This window comes from Dermochelys coriacea, chromosome 23 (assembly GCF_009764565.3).
Source record: "Dermochelys coriacea isolate rDerCor1 chromosome 23, rDerCor1.pri.v4, whole genome shotgun sequence".
In the NCBI taxonomy this organism is placed as follows: Eukaryota; Metazoa; Chordata; order Testudines; family Dermochelyidae; genus Dermochelys; species Dermochelys coriacea.
In genome coordinates this window covers 4215183-4228018 of record NC_050090.1, presented here as the reverse complement: position 1 = coordinate 4228018, position 12836 = coordinate 4215183, and the positions used below count along the sequence as shown (strand labels likewise).

At 40.1% G+C, this 12836-nt stretch overlaps 1 protein-coding gene across 2 annotated transcripts in view; it reads right to left on the bottom strand.

Annotated features, from left to right (window-relative positions):
* Window positions 1-12836, bottom strand: part of WDR62 (WD repeat domain 62) — a 41898-nt gene that overhangs the window by 17338 nt on the left and 11724 nt on the right. For both annotated transcript variants that reach the window (XM_038382338.2, XM_038382336.2), the window contains exons 7-16: window positions 12119-12301; window positions 11808-11968; window positions 10765-10939; window positions 8986-9123; window positions 7720-7895; window positions 7013-7104; window positions 6480-6605; window positions 5405-5472; window positions 4905-5026; window positions 3306-3381 (exon numbers count right to left, since the gene is read on the bottom strand). In XM_038382338.2, coding sequence (XP_038238266.1) covers window positions 3306-3381; window positions 4905-5026; window positions 5405-5472; window positions 6480-6605; window positions 7013-7104; window positions 7720-7895; window positions 8986-9123; window positions 10765-10939; window positions 11808-11968; window positions 12119-12301 — 1317 coding nt within the window. The remainder of the gene's footprint in view (window positions 1-3305; window positions 3382-4904; window positions 5027-5404; window positions 5473-6479; window positions 6606-7012; window positions 7105-7719; window positions 7896-8985; window positions 9124-10764; window positions 10940-11807; window positions 11969-12118; window positions 12302-12836) is intronic.

The following is a 12836-nucleotide window of genomic DNA, read 5'->3' as shown; positions in this document are numbered from 1 at the left end:
AGAGTAGATGCTCTGGGGAACCTACCAAGAGGTTGGATTTCTGAGAAAATAGGACAACTGAATTGATAAAGAGAACTCTCAAGATGGGAGCTGGACGGAGATTTCTTAAGGAAGAACTGATCAAACATGCTGCACAATACACCAATGCCGACTCAAAACCAGAACAAAAAGAAACACTGACAACTGGCACTTCTAAAGCCATCATCTGGATGACTCTCTTATCCCTACCACAGCAAAAACATCTCAACAAAGGTGCAGCTCTTAACAGCTCACATTCAGCCATTGCTGACAGTGTTGGCAATGCTGTATCTGGGATAAAGGGCAACTCCCAAGACAGGCGATCCTAGTAGCTCTTTAAACACGAGGGATCTCTGACTGTGGAATTTGTTTCCTCCCTTGATCCACACTATAAACTGGATTTCATCATTTTCATTCACCCATCTCTCCCAGACCATCACACACACAGGTTTTTGGGAGAGAAGTGTTCATAAGGATTGTAGATGGTACAGAATATTGTAGGCAACCTGTGGGATTAGTAGATATTTTTCTCCTGCCATGGCAGTCAGAAATAAAGGGAAATCTATTAATTGCAAACTTGCAGGATAGAGGACTGAAGAACTAAATTATTATACTGATGTTTTTAAAAAAGTGTTGTGGCTGTGTATTTCAAGAGAGGTGTGCAGAGCATAGTACTATATAAATTGAAATAAACAAAATGGGGAAAAAGTGATCAGCAAGAGACTGACACTTCTTATTAGGACAGAATAAATGGTTTCATTCTAATGGGTCAGCTAAGGGTCAGGAATTTAAAGCCTTATACGCAGAACTACTAATGAATGGTGAGGAAAGAGGAATATATAGATCAGCCAAGACTAAGCAAAGAATTACTGAGGAATTGGGAGCTGTAAAGTGTGTCAAACATAAAAACGGAAAAGTGCTGATGGGTGACAGTGAAATCATTAGGAGGTGCAGCAGTTTTATGAGAAACTGCTCAATGAACTGAATGTGAAGAAACAGCTGAGGTAAGTATGCGCAAGCAACAACCTCCCAAGAACTATAACCATGGTGGAGACTTGGACAACGGCAGTGGGACTGGATTGAGACATTTAAAGCGTTTGGCCATAGGGAAGTGGAGACAACAAGCTTTTTCAGCTTAATTCTCTGTACTGGAAAAATGCCCGACAAGTGGAGGAAGAGCCCATTGGTCCCTGTTTTCAAGCATAAAGAAGTGTACAAGAATGTAGAAATTACCATCCCATCAAGTTAATGAGTCACACGATGAAATGGCTGGAAAGAACTATGGAGAAAAGACTTTTGGAGGAGCTGGAGCATCAAGTCAGTCACAATCAATTTGGATTTATGTCAGAAAAGTCAACAATGGAATGCCATGTCTGCAGTTCGGATATTGCAGAAGTATGAATGAAAAGCAGGGAATTGCACTTAATATTTGTGCATTTGCAGAAGGTTTATGACAGAGTTCCTATAGAATTGTTAAAGTGGTGTCTGTGATCGTACAATCTCCCGGAGACATAGATTCAGGCTATCATGGACATGTACAAGGGTAACAGAACAGTAGTGAGAAGCAGCTGTGGTTTCGGTGCGTCACTAACAAGGAGGGTAGATCTAGATCAGGGATCATCGGCCTTAAACCCATTCCTATTTCTGGTTATAATGGACACCTTGGTGTAAGAGATTAAGACAGAGGCTTCATGGAACATGCTTTTCGCTGTTGGTATTATGTTGTGCTGTGAAAATAAATGTGAACTGGAAAAAGACCTAGAACTACGGAGGGCTGCATTAGAAGCAAATGTCTTACAAGTCAACTGACAAAAGGCAGAATATATGCAATCCCTTGTTAAGAGGGACAATGAGAAGCCAGTAAAACTAGATGGTATAAAATTAAAGTCTGTGCAACAATTTAAATACCTCAGTTCAGCGTTGAGCCCTGATGGGAATGTTAAGATGCTAGCAGCTGCATGAAGAGTGCTTGGTGTAAATGGAGGGAGCTGATGGGAATTCTCTGTGATAAAAATATGCCAAGTGTATAAGATCGTGCTTAGGCCAGACACGATGTATGGGTCGGAATGCTGGCCAACGAGGAAGAGAGAAGAACAACTATGTCACACTGCCAAAATGAGAAGGCTCAGTTGAATGCCAAGAAGATAAGAGCTGATAGACTATGCGCCATGACGCAGGTAGGCCCATCATCAAAAAGCTGAGGGCATACTGACCGAGATTGCACAGTTATGCAAGACAAGGAGATGTGGGATATGTTGGCCAGAGAGTACAAGAGCTAGCAGTCATGGGACAAGGACCAAGAGAAAGAGCTGGGGGGGGGGGGAGAAAGTGGTTCAAGTTGCTGAAGGACACGAAGAAAGCTGGTGTCAGCTTGGAAGATGTACTTGTCGAGAACACTTGGAGATCAAGAGCAACTGACTCCAATTGCCAGGACAAGGGAAAGAGGAAGAATAAATAGTTTCATCCAAACCAGGGGACCATTGTGACTCCTGCCTTGCTAACATGAAATGTAACAAATCCTAGGGAGAGAAAGCTCACAAGAGGTCATGTCCTTGTAATGGCATGTGCATCTTCCACAGAACAGTCAAAGTGGGTGAGGTAATATCTTTTATTGGACCAACTTCGGTGGGTGAAGGAGACAAGCTTTCAAGATCTACAAACCTGAAGAGTGGCTCTGTGTAGCTTGAAAGCTTCTCTCTTTCACCAACAGAAGCTGATCCATTAAAAAGGTATTACCTCACCTACCTTGTCCCACTAATATACTGGGACCAACTTGATTACAACAACACTGCAGACAGAACAAGCTAACATTCCACTTGGCATTCTGATTAGTTGTCAAAGTTGATGGGACTTTCCAAGTGATAATTTGCATAACCTGATTCTTTAAAAGGACCATTCATGTGATCTTGAAACTTTGGAACAATCCCATAGTCCCTTGCAAACACCTATAATATGTTTCACCGGACTGTAAATATTTCATAGAATATCAGAGTTGGAAGGGACCTAGGGAGATCATCTAGCCAACCCTCTGCTCAAAGCAGGATCAATCCCCAATTTTTGCCCCAGATCCCTAAATGGCCCCCTCAAGGATTGAACTCACAACCCTGGGTTTAGCAGGCCAATGCTCAAACCACTGAGCAAATCTCTCTACATCAGATTATGTCTCTTTAGAATTTAGACATACAAACATGCAATACATATAACATTATGCTTTAATTTCATATATTTGTACCCATAGCACAAGTTTCAACAGAGCACTTTAAAAGCTGCAGCAATGACTTGCTTACCTTTAGTAACGACCCATCATCACCTTGCGATCCCTTGTAGCACCACTTTTGTTTCCCACTGACAGTATTGTATACTCTGTAAGAAGGTCATTCCTTATTTTAATGGTGTGCAGTAGACAAGTGATTTGGCTCAGTCAAGACTTGCCTTACGTGCACACATAACAAATGGAACAGGGTAACTTTGCCATGCAGTTTTCAAATCAAGAAAGGCCTTTATAAAATCCCTGCTTATAAAAGCACAAAGCGGCTTGCTTCTGCAGTTTGCCCTAGGGCTTGTACATATTTCTACTTGTGTCAGTAGAATTTATGTCGCTCAAGGGGGTGACTAAGTCATAAGTTACACAGACCTAAGCGCCAGTATGGACAGTGCTATGTTGGTGTGAGACCGTCTCCTGCTGACACAGCTACCACCCCTCACGGAGGTGGTTTTATTATGCTGATGGGAGAGCTCTCTTCACCAGACTAATGTAGACTAGCGCCTCGTCTCCGATATCCCGTGCACCCACAATTCACACTGGAAAAAAATCAGGTCCTAACTCTCTAGACAATAATGCTGCTTGAACTCATATGCACTTAGCTATATGTGGTCTCCCTATAGATGTCACCTTTTGGCAACCTCACAGAAGCATGTTACCACCCCTCTGGTACAGCTAGACCTTCTGAAAGGGGAAAATCTGTTGGGTTATTAATAATAATTATTATTTTAAAAGACTGACTTGAACCTAGAAACTCTGGTTAGGTGCAAGTTCTAGCCCTATACACCAAGAAATAACTTTGCCAAAATGCTATAGAACTATTTATAAATGGCAGTTTTAGTTTACATATTCAGGGTATTTTAAAATTGCATTTATTCTCTCATAAGCAGTTTGAAATTTTTGCTGTACGTTGTGCAGTGTTTTAGTTCTAAAGTCTTCTTCATTATTGCTTAGATTTCAACAGTGCAAAAAAATGCGCTAAGCAATTTCTAAATGCAGAGGAAGATGGAACTTGTCTCAAAAAGAGTACGATGTACAAACAGTTTCTATAATGAGAGCTTACTTCATACCTGGCTTATGGAGGACAACAAACAGGCCAGTAACATAACAAACTTATCTATTGTAAGTGAAACAGACCTTTGGAAAAAAACTGTGGGGGTAAATATAGTACTCTGATGTTGTGGAAAGCCAGCAATGAGGACTGGACAGGACAGGTTGGTATTTGCCAGTGATTGGTTCCACCAGAACCATTATCTAAAAATGAATTCTTGGAAGAACTGGACATTTACAAATGGTTCAGGTTAACCAGCTTATTAAAACTGCTGCAAGCTTTGGTTTCAAAGATGGGGTCAAAGCATCACAGATGCTAAAGAACCTTGGAGTACCATTTGTCTGAGGGATTACTGAATAAAGAATTACCATTTCATTAAAAATGGACACGGCCATTATTAGGGCACTTAAGACTCTGGTGTCTTCTCTGACCTTTGAGTTTCTCGACTCAAAGGCTACCAGACAACCCTTGAGATGTATTCCTGTTATTCAGACATATTGAGGAAATCTCTCTATTAGAGACAGCATGTTTTATAATCGAGCCTGCATAAATAAAGCAAATAAAACAGATCACCTGACATTTCTATCTTGGCAGGCAACAGCTACATATTTCTGTGTGATATCAATATCCATGTCATATAAGGTGGTTTTTTCAGCAACATGATGAGTTCTAATGAAATTAATCCCATCTGCAATCTGCATAAAAAGACATACAGACCAGAAAACAAGATTCAAGCACTCTGCTTCTTGTAATATAACCCTGACTTCTGTCAACAATTTTTCCACCTGTGTTTATGGGTACAGTAAAAAAATCCCATACAGAATGGGCCACCCCATGTCAGGTTATGCCAATAAATCCCTGCTATAGAAACCCTATAAATCTATAGTGCCCGCAAGGACCTTAAAATAAATCTCAAACTCTAGACAGAGATTATTCAAGTTGATTTTTCTGGGGCAAGTTTATAATATACAGTGTAACTTCAATTTTGTTAAAGAGAGAGAGTACACACCCCAAGAGAGGATACTATTCTGCCAGTGATCAGCTGCTATCTACAGAGGGATGCTACAACTTACCTTTTGTGCAGTGCGAAAATAAATACTTTTATCAGCTCCACAGCTTATCATTTGAACTTCTCCATTACCTGAAGGAAAAGGAAGGAAGGAAAAATGAAGTCAGAGTTTAAGGTAGGCACCAAGACCTAATAGGAATTCATTGCAATACCTCCCTTTGAAGAGCTGTAAAGCAAGAAAGCTAAAATTGCACTAAGTAGCTCCTTTTAAAAATTAAATGTTCAAGATCTAAAGGTCAGATCCATAGCAGATGTAAATCTGCTAGGCTGTATAAGAGAGTCAATGAAGCTACTCAATTTACATCAGATGAGGATTTGGTTTCAAATTTCCACTGACAAATAGAGAGTTATGAGAACATGCCAAAGATTGCTTCCCATCTGGGGAAACTAACATAATGGGAAACCACTCTTGCAAACTGGGGTAATTTTTGTCATTATGAATATCTATGAATTAACACTCTGAATGACAATGACTAGTCCCTGGGTCAGGAAAAGAGCAAGAACAGACTGGTGGTTCGGGCGCTCACCTAAGATGTGAAAGTGCCCATGTTCGAGTCCCTGCTCCAATGACTATTTAATGTATACATGGTGGAACAGCTTCAGTAGGAGGAACCAAAAAAGATTTGCCCCGAATATGCCACAGCCCAGAGGTTAGGACACTCCCCTGCAGTGTAGGAATCCAAGTTCAAATCCCTTCTCCACATCAGACAGTTATAAGGGAGCTGACTTCACCACCTTCTCCTCCAGGCACTTAAAAGTGCTCCCTCCCACCATCAAAAAAAACAAAAACAAAAACAATTCACTGATTTAATTTTTGTGTGTGCAAATTTTTGGTTTTGATTTGAGTCAAACTGAATCCCTCCCACCCACAATTTTTCTGAACTTCCAGCAAATGGGCGGAGGAGGGGGAAGAATTATTTGCCCAGCTCTACTGCCAAGCTATGTGAGGAGACATTCTTTTAAAGAAAAAATTAGAAGCCTATTGTAAAGTCATTGAAGTTCTCCCTTCACAGCTCTGAGACAGATCAATGGAAGTTTAATAGAAACAATAAGTGTTAATATGAAGTCTGGAAACTTACCTGCAAATTTGACAGCTGTTATGGCAGATGAATGATCATCCAGAGTTTGCTCCAATTTATAATTTTTATCTACATTTAACACATGAATCAGTCGGTCTCTGCTTGCTGAAGCCAGCAGTGCCATCCCTAGAGACGTTAAAAAGGGACATTTTTAAAGGCATGGGGATTTGTTTCCTTTAAAAATAAGCCACATTTGTTTGAACTGTCAAATTCTGAAAAATTACAATGTAAAAATGGAATCTTCTTACACAAATGAGCACGTGTAGTCAGATTCATAAGCTCATTGTACTTAAAACACATTTTTCCAGTAAAATAAATATTTTATTGGAGGTTTTTAATATAACAGAGCTAATCAACAGAAGGCAGTTTTAGATGAATATTTCTGCTAAACTAAAGTTACACATAGCTTGATGCAGACTGAAGCCAAAGAAACACAAATAATCCTTCAATATACTTTCAGCACCTTCCATGTGTTCAGCTGTGCTTTTGTTATTTTCCTCAAATAGATTTTAGAGTTTGTTTCAAATACTTACCAGTTTCTGGTTTGGAATACTCCAAGCAGAGAACTTCTGAATCATGAGCTTCCACCTTAACCACTTCATGCATAAACTGTAACTCATGTATCCTACAATGAAAATGCAGCAGTGAAAAGCCAGCAATTTTACACATTGATGGAGCGGGGGAAGGAGAGGAACCAGTCCAGCAAAGCACTTATCAATCATATTTATTATGGTAGTGGCCTATGGGCGAACCAAAAATGGGGCCCAGTTGTGCTAGGCACTGTACAAACACAGAACAGCAGATGGCCCCTAGAGAGCTTATAATCTTAATAGACAAGACAGACATAGAGCGGGGAAAGGGATAGAACACACATAAGCACATGCTTATCTTTAAGCATTGAGTAAGCCCACTGAAGCCTCAAAAAATGATTTGAGGACTGAGAAAATGTCTTACAATGAGAGATTTAAGGAGCTCAATCTGTTTAGTTTATCGAAAAGAAGACAGAGGTGACTTACAGTGTACAAGTACCTTGATGGGGGAGAAAAATACCAGGTACTAAAGAGCTCTTTAACCTAGCAGAGAAAGGCAGAATGAGAACGTAGGGGTATCCTGACAGATGTATCCTGACAGGTGCAGAACCTGTAGCTGCTTTGCTAGCATTTCCAGGATCATTTCTGTTAAAACGTGCAACATTCAATGAAAGAGTAGAAGTGACGGTTGATGATATGATAATACTTGCCTCAAGTTGCCTCCTCTGTCACCTGAGGCTACGTGCTGGCCATCAGGGCTAACCTGCATCACACGAACACCTGCTTTCATATCTAGATATCCTGCATTTTCATTTCTGTCAGGCACACTGGTTGAATCTTGCAAATGCTGATTATTATTGTCCATGTACACAACCTTCAGCAAGTTCTTTATATTGTGAGGGGGAAGAAAGAGCAAGTTAGTCATATACCATAACAATAAACAATGGAACGCTTACTAGAGTCCCAGATAATACAGTAATTTTGACTTCAATAGTATACTAGTATCTTAAGGATGGGATTTACAAAAACGTTTGAATGAGTGAAGAGCACAAGTCCCAGTGACTTTCAATGGGACATGTGCACCTAACTCATGCAATCTCAAGAACTCAAATCATCATCATTCCTAGTTGTAATATGGGACTTTCCATCATCAGATCTCAATGTGCATTATAAAGGAGAGCAGTCATTAGCCCCCTTTTACAGAGGTGGAAACTGAGGCACAGAGGGGGAAGGTTACCCAGTGGCAGAGGCAGAAATAGAACTCAGGTCTCCTGAGTTGCAGTTCAGTGCTCTAGCCTCTAGCCAACACTACTTCCAAAGCACTGTCAGATACTGACTGAGCCTCACAGACACCCTTGCAAGGGTGGTAAATATCCCCATTTCACAGATGGAAAATGCAGTACAGAAAGGTGAAATCAGTTTACCAGTCTTGTTCTTTAGCCACTAAATCCCTATCTCTTGCTTTCAAAAAAGGCAAATCTGTACAGAATATTGTTGGCTTAGCTGAACTGATAAATGTGGCTAGGAACTGCTCCTACAGGCAGGAATAAGATATCCAGGAACCCTGCATTCTTCAGATCATTGTAAAACCTCTGAACAGGTTTAAAATAAAAGCTAGGTACCTCATAGCTTTAATTTGATTTAAATTGGAAGTAACTTGTTTTGAGTCAGACAAATGCATGTGAAAGAGAGAGGTGACTGCTGAAGAGAGGTACTGAACTAGAATATCCCACTCACTTCAATTTCTTTCTAGCCAGCACCAACCAATTTTTCAGCTGTGCTCTCTTTCCTAATACTCCTGCACAGGAGAGAGATTTTAAATAATTTCCACCACTAGCATTTTCCCTCCCTGTAGTACACTTAAAGGCTCATCTGCCAGGCTTTACACTGGGGTAAGCCACAGGTGAATTTGGCCCCATTATTCTAAAGCTGTGTGTGCCTGTCAACAAAAAACAAAAAGCCATTATGGTGCTTACGTTACTGTAAATGTTCTTCTGGAACATAGGTTCCATGTCGCTTTCCACGTTCCAGAATCGTATGGTGTTATCGGATGAACAGGTTAGAAAAGATCCTGGAGGTAAACAGGACCTGCGATCCTCAAACTCAGGGTAAACCTACATATTTCCACAACATAAAAGAGAGGAAGGGTACAAATTAGTTTACATTCTAAAAACAGAGTGGGAGTCCAGAAGCCTAAGTAACAGCAGAAGTTTGTTCTACAAGACCCCTCTGCAATCCTCCTCTTAAAACTGGAGAGATTTTCTCCCCATCATGTGGCTTTTTTCGTAGGTGAAACTGACTAATAAAAAAAGGGAAGCTGGAAACCTTTGTCCAAATGGGGTGGGAGGGTTGTTTGTTTTAAATATAACTCCCCTAACTCAGATGAAGAGATTCCATTATCATCGATAGTTTATTTGTGCCTAAAGGTCCCCATCCTCGTGGTGTAAGGCACAGTATAACATACAAGTCTCTACCCAGAACAGCTTTCACTCGAAGTATAAGATCACAACAGGTGGATACAAAAGACAAGGAAGCACAATGGAACAGTGATACAGTTTTCAGAGTAGCAGCCATGTTAGTCTGTATTCGCAAAAAGAAAAGGAGTACTTGTGGCACCTTAGAGACTAACAAATTTATTTGAGCATAAGCTTCATGAGCTACAGCTCACTTCATCGGATGAAGTGAGCTGTAGCTCACGAAAGCTTATGCTCAAATAAATTTGTTAGTCTCTAAGGTGCCACAAGTACTCCTTTAGTGATACAGTTATAACTGTAATAGACAAGAGTCACTCTGACCAGCTGTCTCACCATCCCTCTTTCAAAGGGCTCCCCCATCATCAGATTCCTTGTCATGGCCCCAGGAGGAAGATGACAGCCTGTGTATCAGTTCCTCTTCTAGATAAAAGTGATGAGCCATTTAAGGGTGGATAAAAGTCAATGGGTAGGTTTTCTACCCCCTCCAAAATACTTTGCCTGAAAATAAGTGCCAGAGTTTGCTTTGCATTTAGGAATCTGCCATGTCCTATCACGAGACATCACCGGGCTGGACACTGTCAGCACAAAGCTTGTATATAAAACACAAAGTACAGGTGTATTTTTGTGACAGCTACAATGCAACAAACTGAACAGAGACGGTCAATGAAAACAAGTCACTTGTGGCTCCTGTTTGACCACATCAGCTGCACAAGAGAGATAGACAGTGCCCCTGACCCTGGTCGACGCTATTAAAGTGGAGCAACTGGAGGCTACCTAGTTCTATTTTCTGTTAAACATCTGAATCCACCCTAAAGATTAACTCTGCTTTTCCCCCATCCTTTGTTCTGCCTCAAGCTACTGTACGATAAAGAAGGTTGATAGTATGGTCTGACTAGAGGAAAACTTTTATTATTAACCAGTTACTAGTCTGATATGGAAATAAGAAAAGGATAGTAAAATTATCTTTTCTAAGTGGATAGTAAAGAAGCTTATAAGTAATTTTTAATCTCCACCACCACCTTCAGAAGCTCTGTTTAATAGAGATTCTCTCTCCCCATGATCCCTTTGGAAGTCATTAGCATTGCTCCTTCTGATGGCCAAAGATAACAGGCCTAAGGGAAACATCTCACCATCAGGACTAAGCACCACTAGCTCCCAGACTTCAAGCTCCAAGTCAGAATCTTTGTGCTGCGCAGCCACCATACTTGCCCCATTGAGGACAGAACGGAGCATATCTTAGAGGTTTATAAAACTATTTCTAGCACATGAACTACATCTTACCTCAACATTCCATACAAAGGAACTGTGGAAGAGGTCTGACCACACTTTGCCAACTTTGTTTGTGTCTTTAACATCCCAGATGTATATACTGTGGTCTTTATACACACAAGAGAGCCAACAATTGCATGGGTCAAAGGCTAAGGCAATGGTGTCTGGGTAGACAGAATCTGGTCGCCTTAAGAGACGGAGAAAGAGGAATTATTCTTTTTACTGAATTTAAAAAACAAAAAATGCAAGCTAAAGTATGGTGTATACAACAATTTCTGTTTTAAACATCTGAAAATCACTAATCTTCCAGCCTACCATACATCTTAAAACCACAGCTAGATTTTCTGAGCATGTACCAAGTCTCACAAATGTCCATGTTAGGTGCAATTCAAGTCCTACAGTGCATAATATTATTCTTGGGTTTTTACCCTCTTCCATCCAGAATGTCGTATCTGTGAAAAACTCTCTCAGTCCTGGGTACAGCCCAACAGGCTGTTTTGATAACGCACAGCTCTGAAAAGCCACCTAGCTATTTGGAAAACATTCATGCCAGTTAGTTACACTGAAATAAAAATCAAATTAATGATACCTACTTCAGCCATAAAGTGCTTTGAGATCTACAGATGAAAAGCCTGATACAAGAGCTAAGTATTTTATTAAAACAGGCAAAGAAGCTGTCAAGTCTGATTTGTCTTAAAACCTTATATTGTTATATGAAAAGCATCAGGTTTTAATTTCTTCAAGCTCTTTCAGAAACTCATTTTAATGTTAATAACACTGGGATAGAGACCTCTGAAAGAGGACTGATTTCTAGTCTATTTAATCTTAGAGATCCATTTTCTTCTTTTCTTAAATGTAAGACAAACACACAAACTTTCAGGATCAAATTTTCAGAAATGCTCAGGGTCACTGGCCACTTCTGAAAATATGGCCTTTGCTATTTAGAAACTGTATGGAGTATTTAAGATCTACAAACAGAAGGCACTTTTTCCTTCAAGCCAAGTCAAACACAATACACATAGTGAAGCACTATATTTCATGTCAAAACTTTGTACCTTGGTTCAAGCTCTTTGGCTACATCAATGCCCAAGTAGTGAGGTTTCGGTAGATCAGTGAGATAATGCATGTTGTGTGAATGAAAGATCCTCACAGTTCCATTTGCACAGCCACAAAAAATAAACTCCTCACTAACACAGATGCAATTTGCTAGTGATACCTGAAGGAAGAAGTCCACATGCATAAAGTTACATTTTTTATAACCGAGAACATATTTCTATAAAACAATTACAGTAACATATAATGAAAGCTTAGGTATCTGAAACAAAATGGAATTATTTTACAGTAATTAGACTACAAGGCATTTTACCTTCAGATCAATCCATTTTTCCAGCATTCGCTTCTCGTTAAATTGACAGAGAAGTCCAGAATAAGAAACACAGAAAGTGTTGCCCGACATTTTCCCTTGCCCGCATGCTACACCACAAAAGATGTTATTGTGAAGTTCTCCCAGAAGTCCAGAGCGACCGACCAATGGCACAGTCTCTTTAATCTGCAATTAACACATTAGTTTGCGTTATAAATACTAATACATATATCCTTCTGACACCTCTCACTGAGGATCTAAAGAAAGCCTCTGAATATCACTAGGAGATAAATAAGTTCCTCCTTTTTAAAAATGGGAAACAGGATTGTCACACATATTGATTCATGTTTTCTGGAATCCGGCAAGTATGCAATAGCTCTGTCAAAGAACTGAAACATCCTGCAAATGCGTTTTAAACGTTAATTTAGCAATTCCTTGTCCCTTCACCCTTGTGCTCTGTTGTGAATGTGATTTTTGAAGACTACTTCCAGAAAGCTAGATTCAAAATCCAGCTAGAGCTGCCTGGTCATAGGTCATTCCTGAAGCAGGGCAGGAAGTTATGGTGGTATGATAGAGAGCTTGAGTGTAGGGCATGAAAAGCCTTACTGCTCTTTGGCACCATCCACCTAAAATAATATCCCTGTCTGTTGCAGTGACAGACATGGAATAAACATCTAGTCAGCTGTCTGAATATCCTGAGCACCTTTTTTTAAACTCGTTT